The following is a 14,174-nucleotide window of genomic DNA, read 5'->3' as shown; positions in this document are numbered from 1 at the left end:
AAAGTGCTGCATAAAACAAGGAACTTTGTACGCAGTAATACTCATGGGTGCAATTTTCATCAAGGATGAAATTCACCATGATAAAATTATTAGGCTTAGCTGGAATTCCAACCCGGATCTCCCATTTACCATCCAGGTACCAGTCACACCACCACCACAACAGACACACTAGTCTTAGATGTTTCAAGTCCACATTGTGGCACAGGAGACTGAGTTCGAGCTAGCAATGTCACTATCAGTTAGAAAACCCTACTTAATGCCCTTCCAAAAAGTCAAGATACATACCCAAAAAGTTTTAAAGAACAATTATGAAGTATGTTATCAGAACTAGGAATTTGCAATTGGCGCTTGTCAAGGAAGTTGTAAAGGGATTAAGCACGATCTTTGTCGTGGGGGGAAGAAATCTTAAAACAACAGTGCCCATTATATTGACCATGCCTACAGGAATTTTTGATGTGGTTGATTGCAGAAATCACATGCGACGTGAATATAGGAAGGAAAGGAGAGCATCAGAGGCTGAAGTTAGAGAAAGATGAGATGCACGTGGTGGGGGAATCAAAAGAAGAGTTGATTGTGATGCTACTATAGATTATTTAACATGTTTAACTTGCCAAGTAGATTGAAGAGGGGCTGGGTGGAGAGTGTAAGAAATCATCACTGCTGGAAAAAACCTCTCGTTCTCTTTAAAAGAAAACAGAATGTTGCACTGAAATTCAGGGTTGAGATACTTAGAAGTGCATGTGTGTGAAGAGGTGCTTAAGAGTTGCATAAATCTTACTTTCTTTAAACATTCAATGAAATTCCCAAAGTATCATTAATTTTATCGTTTAAGTATTTGATAGAGAAGGCATGAATAGTATGTGAAACAATTAAATTTCTTAACCTTTATTTGTCCAAGTATTGTTCAAGATTGTTTAATGAAAATACAGGTTGACCTGACAAACAATAATTAAATAATACTTGTATCCAAATAATTTTCATAAGTTTATATTAAAGGCTGCCATACATAAATCATTTCACATTCGAAGATGAACATGTACTTAAAATATAAAAACTCTTTAAGCTCAATAATAAATGATCATTTTCATATACATATTAAAATAATTCAGAACCTGGTATTAAAAGATTTGAATTTTTGATAGCTTAAAACATCACAGAAAAGATATAGATAGGTACTTCATACACAATCATCCAAGCCTTAGCAGTTTATTGAGACACCATGAGCCAAATACAAAATTATCAAAGAATAGTGTTCTACAACTAGTAGCAATTTATTGATTCCTATTTACAAAATTGCCAGCTTAAAATTATCTGCTTATGCAAGAAATTTCATTTTTGAATCAAGGTAATACTGTCAATATGGAAATGATTACATGGAAGTCCTTATAATTTTGAAAATACACACTCATATAAACCCCATCGAATTATCATACCAAAAGGTATATCGCGATTTTGTTACAACTTCCCCACTGTAAGGACTTCAGTACAATGCAGAATACTGCAAACGAAGGCAAATGTGGTCGCTTTAGCTAACCTAATTTCATCACAGTAATTGGTAAAAGATTAAGATATTGCATAACGTTACCACAAATAATCTCCAATGACAATGTATGTGTTTCTTAACATTAACATTTCAAAACCAACAAATATATATATATATGCATGTATATACAGTAAGGAAATGCAGTTGACAGCTTGGCCAACACTAAGAACAAGTTTGCACAACTGATCTCAGCCAGTACGATTGCTTTTAGTCCTCTGGCCCAGCACCACAATTTTTATTTTATATATGTAATACCACAAGCACACCATTGAGTAAACAATAGGTATCAATGACTTGTACTTCCATTTTTCAGAGGCCACTAGCCACCTCCTTGGTGATAAAAATTATAATGTTTCAAAGCACATATCACAATTAAGCATATCCAATATATTAAGGAAAATATTTAAAACCTCCTTGCCCAACGGTACCCAAATGCTGGCAGCGATTTGCTGGAAAAATACCTGAACAATGAGGTAAAAAATAGTGGACTACAGATCCATTAGTGGAATACATAGCGCTGATCTTTTTCCTATTCAGTGACACTGAATTATTAAAAGCATTCAATGCACGCAATGTATTCAACGTTTGAAATGATTCCTGTCGCGCTAATGTTGCATATGACACAGCAATTTCAGTGTTTGAAGTTGAGCCTAAAAGTTTATTTGAGGAACCGAGAAAATAAATAAATTCACTAATGGCGGCTACACAAAGAAATTCAAAGGTGGAGCAAAGTGAGATAAAACAATCATGGTATGTGTCATGAAAATCACAATCCAGGTCATCAAATTGATATCAACAGGTTCTAGACAGTTACAACCAATGCCGCATCAAAGCTACCATCTAAAGCATTGCAATAGCCTGATTACAAATCCTAATGTGCTGGGCCAGTAGGCATATATTAGGTCAGTCACTGAGATTTAACATCATTCACAAAAGCCAAAACCGACCACTTTGTCCGCATTAGAATAATATGCCCAGTTGAGTAAATACCTGGGATTTTATCTTTTATTAAAAGATGCAGTAAAATTGATCCCAAGCAAGAATGATGACTGAACACTGCAATTTCTACACCGAGCAAAAAAAATAGAGGCCCAGAAAGCTAAAGAGGTGATGTGTTCTGGGAGAAATATTAGGCACAATTTTTTTTGCCAACATTACCATATCTACAAGTGAAAATTATTCACAGTCAAGGAAAGTTTTAGCACATGAAATGTGTTCTCATGAATTGGTAAAACAATATCTTTCATGAAATAAATATTGGAAGTATAAAAGCATTTAATGTTTATACAAAAATATAACTTATCGATAATATACCTATACATAAAAACTTTATGAGAAATACTGGGGTGAGAACTTAGAAACAATTTGTATCACAAGTAAAATAATGAAAATTTTCAATAATACTTAAAATTATTAAAAACTTAACGGATCAAAATCATCAACAGATAACACAGTCATCAATGAATAAAAACTTTGGTAAAATAAGCGACACCCTGAAACAGAAATTCATTTTGGAATATTAGCATATTTTGTACAAAGACACAGCTGTGAAAAAATATTTTCTTGGATCAATGCCAAGGAATTATTGTTCTTGAAATTACCATGCACAGTAGCTGACTAGATCTCACTGAGAAATATTTTCTGATTGTTACAAACCATTTTCTTGAATTAAAATGTACAGTCAATTATACCTAGGCTACAGGTAATTCAGTAAATACTTGGGTGATTGACTAACTAATATCAAAGACAATGTCTCAAAACTGCCGTCAAGCATCCAAATGAGAGCAATTCAACCTCAAAACAACGTTATAAAATTCTAATGTGTATAGTTATATACGATGTATACATATATTTATAAATAAGGTGCCTTAGTCAGATCCACTTCCAACAGTTAGGCAGCAACTAGCTCTAACACCATCTCCACCACATCTACGATCTCCTTGGTGATGAAGGTGTACTGCATCTGCTTGGAGATGTGGCCTTCCCAGGCCAGCTTCCAATCTTGCCCAACGTTCTACAGCAAGGGCAAAAGCTGCCTCAACATTAGTAGCATCTCGGGCACTTGCCTCAACATACGGGAGGCTGCCCTTTGCCTTGCACCATTCCTCTGCCTCTTCCCTTGACACTTCTCGCCTCGGCCTGAACTTTCCACCTCCATCACTGCCAACCATATCATTCACTCCTCTTGATTCAGATTCTGTCACCGTATCTGAGCCATCTGTAAGTAAAGTTTACCCAAACAAACAAGAAGTCATCATTAAAAAGGAAAAGAGTTTAAGAAGAAGAATCCAATAAATCCTGAGAATAACCACAGTGGTTGAGAACATTTAGCTAGAGTTCTGGCAAGAAATATGCTTTCCACATTCTGGACTAATACGCTAAGGGCTGGGTGGTTTATTAATAACCAATGGTACATTAACACAAAAAATTATAGTAACAGAGATTTAAAAAATAGCAGATGTCAACATACCCGGAGGAGTCAAGATGAATAAACATTGAAAAGATAAAATAGATAAAACCCTCAATCTGCAGTTACAGGGCACGCCCCTCCCTTGGTCTTTCTGGCTATCTCCTGCCAGTTCAGCTAATTGCTTGTACCCACAAATAAATATTAAAAGGTATCAACTTAAGAAGGATTTCCCGAAAAAAAAACTAATCAGTGGATTTGTAATGAAAACCTCTGGACTAAGAATACGGTCAAAACGGTGATTTTCTTGGTTTAACTGAATAGAAAATACAATATTGATACCTAAAATACTTATGAGCATAAAAATATAAAACTTAGTAAAATTATTGTCATAGTCTATTCCTATGTATACATGTGAAGTTTACAAGGATTAATTAATTTTGTAGCAACAAAGTTATATACATGTAATACATCCACACCACAGAAAGAAAAATGCCTTAAAATTACACACCTGAGACCACCACTTGCATTATGATATTTTTCATGCCCTCAATAAATGCTTCAACAAACAAGCTTTAATTTGACACACATACTTTATTTTAAATCAAATGAGTGGTCTTTGAGAAATTAGCTCTAAAACTTGGGTGACAGAATTCAGCAATGAATAGTAAGTAAATTATTTCTCCACAACTTTCTCGTTTCAGCAATGGTGGTGAAAATGGAGATGGAAATAAAATTTATTAAAACTCGATTATAAAACTTGAGGAAAACTATATGGTTTGTATATCTTACCAGTATCATTTTTTGCCTGGCCAATAACATTGGCAACAAGATCTGCCTTATTTCCCACTACTAGAAAAGGGAAGGCACGATTGGGTGGATCATCTTGTACATCTGCATAGTGCAGGAACTCTGATCGCCAAAGGGGTAGATGCTCAAAAGAAGCTCTATCATCAAGGGCAAAAGTTAGCAGACAAATATCTGATCCACGATAAAATGGTGTCCTTAAGCTCTTAAATCTTTCCTGCCCAGCAGTATCCCAAATCTTGAAAAAGAAATAATAAACCGGCCATTAATCAGATAAAAAAATACCTGTAAATACGCATAGATGATTGTTTCAATTTGAGCAATGTGATGTAAAATATTACTCAATTCGGGGTGAATTTAAATTTGGCATTCATCGAAAAATATGATCATTGAGCAAAATATGAGCTAGGCTACTCACCTGTAATGTGTATGTTTCCCCACCTATTGTAACATCTCTGTTAAGGAATTCCACTCCAATAGTGTGAAAAGAACCTTCATCAAAACGGTTATGTACAAATCTGTTCATCAGACAGGACTTTCCAACTCCTCCATCGCCCAATATCACTACTTTAAGGAGGGTATTTCCTCCCCCTATTCCGGTAGGACCTCTTGTTATCACCTGTCCTGTTCCAGTTGAACCCATATCTTATCTCCGGGGTACTATGGCAGTAAACTGCCTCGCTAACGGCAAAATAAAAAAGGAAATTATTATTTCTAGTGCTGACTTGGCAAGTATATTATTCGGAACGATTTCTCCCTTTGGCGTTCTTTAATTCCTATTAAGACCCTTGAAAATTTTGATGCGGCAGGGTATATTACATCAGTTCAATATAAAAGATCTCCCAAATTTCAAATTAAACTAGTTAATATTCTCGAATAAAGTTCGATACCGCACAAAATTGGACACAGAAACACGTCCTAAGTCAGGGGATCTTGTTGTCAATTGACGAATAACTCATTGTTTACTGCGTCGAAATCTGGTGACTCATCCGTTAGATATCCATCCATAGTCCCAAGGACAAACGAACCAGCGCGAAGTGTATGAAGCCTTTAAAGCCTTGAGATTTAATAAAAAGGGAGACAAATATTTATTTGAAAGAGCTTTTATGACTCTATTTTACATGGAAAATGTGTACAACCTTGAACAAGAAACGCTCCACCTGGTTCGTAAATTGATGAGGTAAAATTATAGCAGTAGTGCTACGAAACGTCACATATGTAAAATTTTTATGGGTAAGAGGTCAAATTAAACTTGTTCCGAGTTAAATTTCCGATATTATTGATTTACGTTTGCAAAGTATTCTTATGCGGTGAATTCGCAACACACAGAAATCCTCACAGACTTATTACGGAGAGAATTTTTGATATTCACCGCAGTAACCTTATCTTATTATATGATTTGCATTACCTTTTAATTAGGAAACCAAGTAATCCATTACTTAGGCCAATGATGTGAACATTCAAGCCCAGAAAAAAACAAGTAAATATTCAACACTGACATTTTGCACTGAGGCTCGGGCTTGCAGACAACATCTCGAAGTATGAATTCGATATTGGTTATCGAATTCGGAAAATATCAAATTATCATTCGCAACTATTCCATTATTGTTATTTATTGATAGAGAATAACATATATGGCCCTTAAATTAAGATAAAAATGTAATTTTAATAACTTGGAGAAAATAAACAGGCGGAATATCGTTGCGTAATGCCAGAGCGGTAAAAGAGTACTAAAGCCATCTCTTAACGAGCTTTGTAACTAATGGAAATCAAAACATCGAAGAACAAATTTTTTTTGTTGGAATGTGTAATGTAGTACAAAACTTGTGTTAATTTCCAAACAAATTTACCATGAAAAATAACCGGTGGTAAGAAATATATTTTTATTGACTATATTTCTGAAATTGCTTCTTATTTGTATCTGCGTAAAATTTATTTCATAGTATGAATGGTAGTTGTTATCGAGTGATAATATTTATTTTATTTTAAGAAAACGGTAAGTGTTGTTGATAAAAGTTCAACTATTAGTAGGAATATTATCCTTTATCCTACAACTGTTCTATATTACTGAATTTCAATGTATCGCATCAATTTCTCGCCTTTCCCGACGTTGATGATACCGGGATTGTCATTTCTGTATACCATCTGTGAGGTCTCTATTCTTGGTAATTTTACCCCAAGGATAAGATATTATGGCATTGATTGTTTCGCTTATCGTTTGCGAATAAACTCAGTTTATCTGTAACATTCGTACCGTTGTTATTGCGTTCTGAGAATCATTTTATTTTCTTTTTTCTTTTTATTTGTTGGGAAAAACTTAATTTGATGAGTAGTTTATGAAATATGATGTCCGTCGTATTTTTATTATGCATTACCATAAAGCAAATTTACTCTTGTGGCAGCATCACTCTTTTATTTTGTGAATTGCGTATTTTATTGGTCAAGTTTCTGCAGTGAGGCATTAGTATACATCAATGTTTACATACTCACCTTCACCTTTTAATTCAACTTACCTAAAGACTCCTCGATTGGCATTCAATAACTGTTTAATTTTACCATATATCAGTAAATGTGTCGTGTTTCTCTTCCAAATTATTTATGCCTAAAACTTTTCATGCATCATACCCCTCACCTCTTTGTCTCAAGCTTTGCCCTCCTTGTAGAATTTCACATTGAAGAAAATTATATCATAAATACATGCACCTAAATGTATCGGGAGAAATAACCTCAATTCACGAATTATTCCCCACATAGGAATTTCTGTTTCATTATTTAAAAGTAACACACTGCCTACAAAATCACGATATATTTTACCAGAAATAAGCACAGACGTTCCTGGGATGATAAAATTTTCTTTTCATAAGTTGCAATGAATCCTATGTGGTGAATTTCCTCTCTAATATTATGATAAGGTGAGCTTCATTGTTAGTATTACTTAAATATTGCCGATCAAGAACAAGTCTCAATTCTTGTAGTCTCTGCCTGAGGTCACTTTTTATCCTTTTATTATACGTAAAGGTAAACTGACTGTATCTTTTGGTGCAAAAAGCTGTTTGATATCAGTATTATTTTTTTATTGTTAAGAAAGTTGCCTCTGTTGCCTCTCAGGACCGCCTATGTATCAATATGGATCTGCTCAAAACCTATCAGGGATCTTTGAAGAACCCCAATTAAGCCCATACGTTAGTAATGAATTTTTTGTTGCATTTCAGCCTCCGTTCCTCGACCTTTTCCTCTTCCTCATTTCCCATCTCGTAGAGACTGATACTTGTGCACCTTTCACTTCTCTAGCCAGTTTCATAAGAGTCTCAGTGAGAATGTGGTCAGGAAAGTACTCAGTCTTTGTCAGGTGTACCTTGTCTTCGTGCCACTCTTCAGTTTTTTCAAAGTTATAAATCCGTCACCCCACTCCTTGTTGCCCCACGTACAGTTAGTCTCTAGTATGCAAAGTCTTTTCTTGAGTTTTGGTCATGTTTGACCTAGAAGATACTCGGCTTACGAAAAATAGGTGGTGTGTAAGTCATGTAATTACTTACTTGCCATCTGGTATATTTTTTCTCTCTGTATATTATTTAGCCTCATGCCACTTTTCCATGAGTTCTTCGTATGACCAGTACATATATGTACTGACTTGACTTGACTTGAGTTTATTTAACCTGGGTTGTGTACTGGTCATATAAAGAAGTACATCACACTTTGATGACCTGTATGACTGGTGATAATAGTCACTCAATCACACTTTAGTCATTAGTTTTATGTAGTGACCCAGTAACCTGAAAATGTTTAGTCAAAATGATAGCAGAATAAGTTGATGGAAAGGAAGATTGCTTCCTCATGAGGTAAATATTGGGGATTTTGTCATCTAAGGGGAATTACTTGAGAAAAATTAAAATTCAGTGAAAAGGTTTGTTGATAGCTCTCAGGTTGTAGCATTAAAAATTATGTAGTGTGGTATTTGGAGGAGGCAGTCTACAGCTAAGGGCAGTTGCACTGAGAGGTTTGGGTAGGAAAGGAAGGGTGGGGGAAAACCGGCTACGGCATTAACCTCATCTTAATCAAAGGCAGTGAGGGTACCATTGCTTAACATACCATTCAGTGGAAGCGTTGTGCTTGAAGAGTGTACCACACAACACTTAAGCAGGTGTCTGGTAAGCTTGGAAATTTCTCCACCCCTGCCAGGATTTGAAACCTGGGCCACATGGTGTAAAGACACCACATCAACCCGATCCCCTTGAAACATTATAGTATGCATAGAGTGCTATAAGTTGTGCTTATCTTTTCCTTTTGTGCTCACATGCCAGTTCGCATAGGTTTGTACTGTTCCATGCTGCTGCTGGTGGTCTTTCTCTGCTCTCACCATGCAGTAAAAGATTGGGGCACTTCTGTGCCGCCTTCTCAATTCCGATTAAAGTGTAGTACAAGGGCTCCTTTATTTTTGCATTTTCATATTTTTGCTAGAAATTTTTTTTTTTTGCATATTTTATCAGATTTGTAGTATTTGCTGTGTTATCTTCAATTTTTTTATGGTTGTAAGACCATACTACCCAATTTTGAAAATTGCTATTGATAGTGAGATCATGAAAATGTACTTTTGCAAAAATCAAGGCACCTTAATTTAATTACTTCCAAAATTTGAAGTTGACCATGTTATTACTAAGCGAAATGTCATTAAATGCATAAAATCATTTGTCTGTACTTTAAAAATTCTTCTTTTTGAAAGACCTGTGACTGTGTGGGATTCAGTAATTATTATGTATTTTTTGTGGTGTATTACTTGGCACTATGGAAATGTTTGCATTCAAAAAATACTGATGCTCATGCTTATTCTCTTTTTACTCTCTGAACAGGCAGGGTTGCCGTGTGGTAGCTCAGAAAATGGGTCACAGTCATTTTTTATGCTAAACGCTGGGATAAGCTGTTTTGGCATGATTATGTTCCAGTATCAAGAACTCAATAATAATGTGTGACTGTTATCTTTGAGCCAATCCATGTAAGATATTGTTTTTACCTTGTTATCACAAAGATAACAGCCCTTATCATCATTCATGTGAAAGCCATATGCTCAATTCTTCAACCCTATTTTATGATACTTTTGATTTGTGATAAATTTTTATTGCAAAAATATTTTTTTGCCAATTATTTTGTTCATTATACTATTTCTTTGATATGAAGTTCAAATTAAAATCTTGAGTTTCATCATTGTAATAATTATTTTTTATTGACAAGGTTTTTCATACTTTGTAATATCTTTTTATTCAGTGTCAACGATGGAGTGGGCTTGGCTCCTTGGGTGGCTGATCATTATTCTTGGGTCACTAGTCTTGGGTATTGTGGTGACCCTCTTGGTGGAGTGGTATATATTCCAGAAGTATCTTACCACCCTACCTCCAGCTCAGCAAGAAAATACTGACCCGTCAAGCTCAGAGTTTACAAGTTTTCCCTCGTACAACCTGCCAGAGGTATTTTTATTCTAGTATAATATGTTTAAGAAAAGTTTTATAGAAAATTGGTCAATGTGATTTTGAATGGTGTTTCAGTTGATAGAAATATTTTGTTGCTCTTCATTAGTTAATGGAAAAGATCTTTGCCTCTCTACTTGTAACCAATTTCAAAAATACCAATGAATAGCTCATTTTCTTAAACCAATTAAACCTTTGCTCTGTGCTTGAATTCTCTGTTTATACGTTAAAAATAATTATTTATAGACAGGCATGGATGAAGGTGGTTGTTGAAGTATAGGCAAATTGTTATTTTTCTTTGTGTTGTGGTGATATGCAATACCTCTCAGCGATAATGCACCTGAGGCGTGGTATTTGTTGGCAAATGACTTTTAGGCATTCAGCAGTAATTTTAGACATTGTTTGTTTAGCTGGTGAAAAATAGCCTTAATTAATAAATGTCTTTTCAGTTTTTCTAAAAATTACGGAAGCCCACCCCCTATTAATCCACCACTATTTAGACCAATGCCTTCTTGTTAGGAGTGACAACCATGTAGAGTTAGGTGCCTTCATGGCAGATCAAATCAATGAAATAATCTTTGGATGTCAGATGGGTTAGAATATTTGTCTTCAATATTTAGATGGCAGAGGAGATCAGGCAGGGCAAAGAAGATTTCGTTCACATAGGTCATTTTCCCTATTCCAACTAATACCTTGTGATATTCCTTGGCATTAGATGATTAAATGTCTTATTTTACCAAACCAAGTTTCTTTACCTAAGTGCCAGTTACCTAAGTACTCTTGGGTCTCAAATTAATTTTATTTAGTATAGTTTTTATGTATATGTCATATTTATGAGAGAAATACTTAATTATTTAATCCCTTTATTCATATGTTGATTTTTTGTGAATTTAAGGTTCTCATAGAAGCTCTAAGGAACAGTGGCCTAGGCTTGCCTGGAGAACTACTTGAAAGTGTGAAGTTGCCCAGTTCAGGAGCAACTGGAGATGGCTGTTGCTTGGCTCTTAATCTTGTTGTCCAGTTTGTGTTCAGGGAACTGCGGTCATCAGAAATGGTAACTAAATGAATTTCATTGAGATCTTGATTCATTTTATAGAAAGTAAGGATAATAATATGCAATAATAAGTATAATTTTGGGGAATTTATAATCTTAGTTGAGGTCTTTTCTAAGCCACTAACTAGGGTAAAATCATGGGCAAACTTCATTGGAAAGGTTGGAGGTAGTGGGAAATAGCGAAGTACGTGCATGTTTTGTGAATGAAAATCCTTCCCTCCTTACACCCACTTATTCTTTTCTATCTCATTCCACTAGGAAACAGCAAAACATAATCATGAATCATCACAATTTAAATTTAGCAATAGACCTCAGTACTTATGTTATTAATTAATGTCCATGCTATGGCATAGTAGTAGTTGAAAATAATGAATTTCCCTAGGAAATATTCTTCTGTGGTCAAGTTACGGGGTTGTTTTGAAGGAAGGTAAAACAGTAAATTAATTTATAAAATACAAGGAGATAAAAATAAGAATAAAAAAATAAATTACAAACTCATTCACTCACAGATTTGGACCAAGGAACAAATTTTTTTGTAGGTCTCAAGCACGCATACACTCAAGTTTGTGAATATTTCTCTCATACTGGTGACCATTGCTTCAGAGAAAGGAATAATCAGGTTGCTCTATGGCAGAGGAAAATTGTACAAGGTTTATTGATTTCTTCACCGCACCCTTGATAGAGTTTCAATAGATTTCTGGATGAGCAAACAAAGCAACTACCCGGGCACAATACCACCTTCCTCTCTCTGTCGTTAGGACCCATAGGCTTCCAGCTTTTTCACTTGTGGTTCTCAATGCTTTGCCAGTCTTGAAGATGCGAGATGTTTATTTATAATTATGTGTAAGTAAATTTAAAATGTGGAAGCATTCTCCATGCTTGCATTACGGTTTATTGGAAGAGCACTCACTTTCTGCGTTTAGAATTAACTTTTTCCTTTCATTTGATTCGTTTAGTATTTTTATAAAAATATACTGCAAATAAACATGATGAGGTTTTACATAAAGAAATTAATTCTATCTCTCTTAAATGCTTATAAGAGATGTTCCACCAATTATTGTTTCCCGGTTATGATATATCAATACTAGTGAAATTTTGGTGCTCAAGGGCTTTTCACATTTCAAGTTTATTGTCGGGAACCCCCCCCCCCTCCCCCCCATACGTAAAAGCACACTTACTTTGCATCACAAAAGAAAACCAAATATTGAAAAATCATGAATTTACAAAAGATTTCTTTGAAAAATGAAGTTTTTTTCGATTATGAAAAGTGTTAAAATTAGTATAAAACCCTCTACTTATCACCCTGCTTTTAAAAACATTTCACTCCTGGTTTTGGACCACCTGCAAAATAATTCCTGGCTACGCCACTGCAAAGATCATTATAGCATAACGTCGACAGATATTGCCACTGCAAGCGGCTATAATGCCCCATATTGGTGGTGAGAACCATATTCGGTGGCGAACTCGACAGTAAGCCACCTACATTTCAGAGGCGAACTTTTCTTGACTTTGAACATGCTATTTTACCGTGTCAGCATTCTCATTTATCCATTATCTTTGCCATCATTCACTTTTGAGAGGAAAAGGACTACTTGTTGTAGTACTATCCCTCCAAAAGTACTTGAAAGGGGGTGCATTCTATTTTAAGGGTTGAAGACCATTGCAATATGTAGATTGAAAACTGTATTCTGCATGCTGATGTATTGAAGTTGTATTAAGCTTTTTATTCATTTGAAGTTGAAAGATATGTGAATTAATTATGTTAACTGCTATCAGTATTGGTGAAATTATCTTTTATAACTGATTAAATAGCCTAGTCTTTTAGCTTCCTAACTCACAATAGTATAAGTGTGTACACCTAGACATAGTGCTGTTTGTTTTGGAATATTATCTAGAAATATGAAGACATATCATCTTTTTTCCCAAGGTACGGCGATGGTTTCTTAAAAAGCTAAACTTGGAATTTGAAGAACTTGTAACTCGCACAACCACTGGAAAACTTTTTGAAAGAGTGTCGGTAAGTCGATTGATTGCCTTTGTGATTTGATTGATAACATTCTACTTTAGTCCAGATTTTAAAGTAATTGATTGTAGTGATCATTTTATTTTTAAAATATATTTTTAGATTCGAGACATTGACCTTGGTGTCGAAGCTCCAATTATCAGAAGAGCATGGGTTCGTGATGTTCAACTTCATTCACCTCATAAATCCCCTGTGCCTGGTGCTTCTCAGTCTCCTCTCCTGAATTCCTTGGATGTTGGTTTATCTCTTCTGTATGCAGGAGGCTTTCGAATAGTAACTCGTGCTAACATGGTTCTTGGCCGTACAGCTCATCTATCCATAGAAGGTATATTTTAATAATATGCTGTGCTTTAAATCATAAGGATGTGCATGTATTTTAGATTAGGTAGAAACAATCTTTGATAAAGTGCCCCAGTTTGGAAAGGCAAAAAATAAATCAATGAAGCCCATAAGTTTGTACTATTATCAATTAAAAGTTTGAATTCATTGCTAATAAAATTTAAAATTAAGCATTTCAGTTGTGAATCATGATTAATTTTTATAGATATTATAAAAAAATTACACTGCTTTACGTAATGTTTGATGATAAGTCTCATGTTGTGGTTATAGTAGCAAAGATATTGCAAAATGGTTCTGACAAGTATTCATTTAAAGTTTTAAGATTGAAGGAGAGCATATTAATATGCAGAATTAAGCAAGGAAAACTTAGTGTCATTATTTTCTATGTCCCTTTTTTGTAATTTATATATTCACATCCAAACTCAAGTGCACATACATTCGGATGTGTACACTAATTGGTGTATGTCTTTCAAATTTTCAATATCTCTGTGAGAAATACTGGAAATTCAGTCATGATTAAAGGCCTAATTCTCGATGCATAA

General features: G+C 34.8%; 2 protein-coding genes across 7 annotated transcripts in view; one reads left to right on the top strand and one right to left on the bottom strand.

The window, feature by feature from the left end:
- Positions 1-869: 869 nt before the first annotated feature.
- On the bottom strand, positions 870-6,417 carry LOC124166273 (ras-related protein Rab-9A-like). 2 transcript variants are annotated; one of them, XM_046543805.1, is made up of 4 exons: positions 6,166-6,417; positions 5,176-5,438; positions 4,743-4,995; positions 870-3,761 (listed from the first exon to the last, which is right to left on the bottom strand). In XM_046543805.1, the coding sequence occupies exons 2-4, from the start codon at positions 5,398-5,400 to the stop codon at positions 3,412-3,414; spliced, it is 828 nt and encodes a 275-aa protein (XP_046399761.1). In that variant the 5' UTR covers positions 5,401-5,438; positions 6,166-6,417; the 3' UTR covers positions 870-3,411. The 2 variants fall into 2 exon arrangements, with proteins under 2 accessions (XP_046399761.1, XP_046399762.1); XM_046543806.1 differs by lacking the exon at positions 6,166-6,417 and adding an exon at positions 5,648-6,118.
- Positions 6,418-6,527: 110 nt separating this feature from the next.
- The window catches only part of LOC124166217 (PDZ domain-containing protein 8), a 66,062-nt gene continuing 58,415 nt past the window's right edge, over positions 6,528-14,174 (top strand). For all 5 annotated transcript variants that reach the window (XM_046543801.1, XM_046543804.1, XM_046543803.1 and 2 more), the window contains exons 1-6: positions 6,528-6,625; positions 9,605-9,747; positions 10,017-10,216; positions 11,112-11,270; positions 13,198-13,287; positions 13,396-13,618. In XM_046543801.1, coding sequence (XP_046399757.1) covers positions 10,025-10,216; positions 11,112-11,270; positions 13,198-13,287; positions 13,396-13,618 — 664 coding nt within the window. In that variant the 5' untranslated portion in view covers positions 6,528-6,625; positions 9,605-9,747; positions 10,017-10,024. The remainder of the gene's footprint in view (positions 6,626-9,604; positions 9,748-10,016; positions 10,217-11,111; positions 11,271-13,197; positions 13,288-13,395; positions 13,619-14,174) is intronic.

This window comes from Ischnura elegans, chromosome 1, assembly GCF_921293095.1.
Source record: "Ischnura elegans chromosome 1, ioIscEleg1.1, whole genome shotgun sequence".
NCBI classification, from domain to species: Eukaryota; Metazoa; Arthropoda; class Insecta; order Odonata; family Coenagrionidae; genus Ischnura; species Ischnura elegans.
This window is presented reverse-complemented; position numbering and strand designations above follow the sequence as displayed.

Excerpts from the sequence above, each read along its gene's own strand:
- LOC124166273 (XM_046543805.1), bottom strand. The coding sequence starts at position 5,400 with ATGGGTTCAACTGGAACAGGACAGGTGATAACAAGAGGTCCTACCGGA. Across the intron at positions 4,996-5,175 it reads GGGAAACATACACATTACAG|ATTTGGGATACTGCTGGGCA; the intron begins GTGAGTAGCCTA and ends TTCTTTTTCAAG. Across the intron at positions 3,762-4,742 it reads CCAGGCAAAAAATGATACTG|ATGGCTCAGATACGGTGACA; the intron begins GTAAGATATACA and ends CTTTACTTACAG.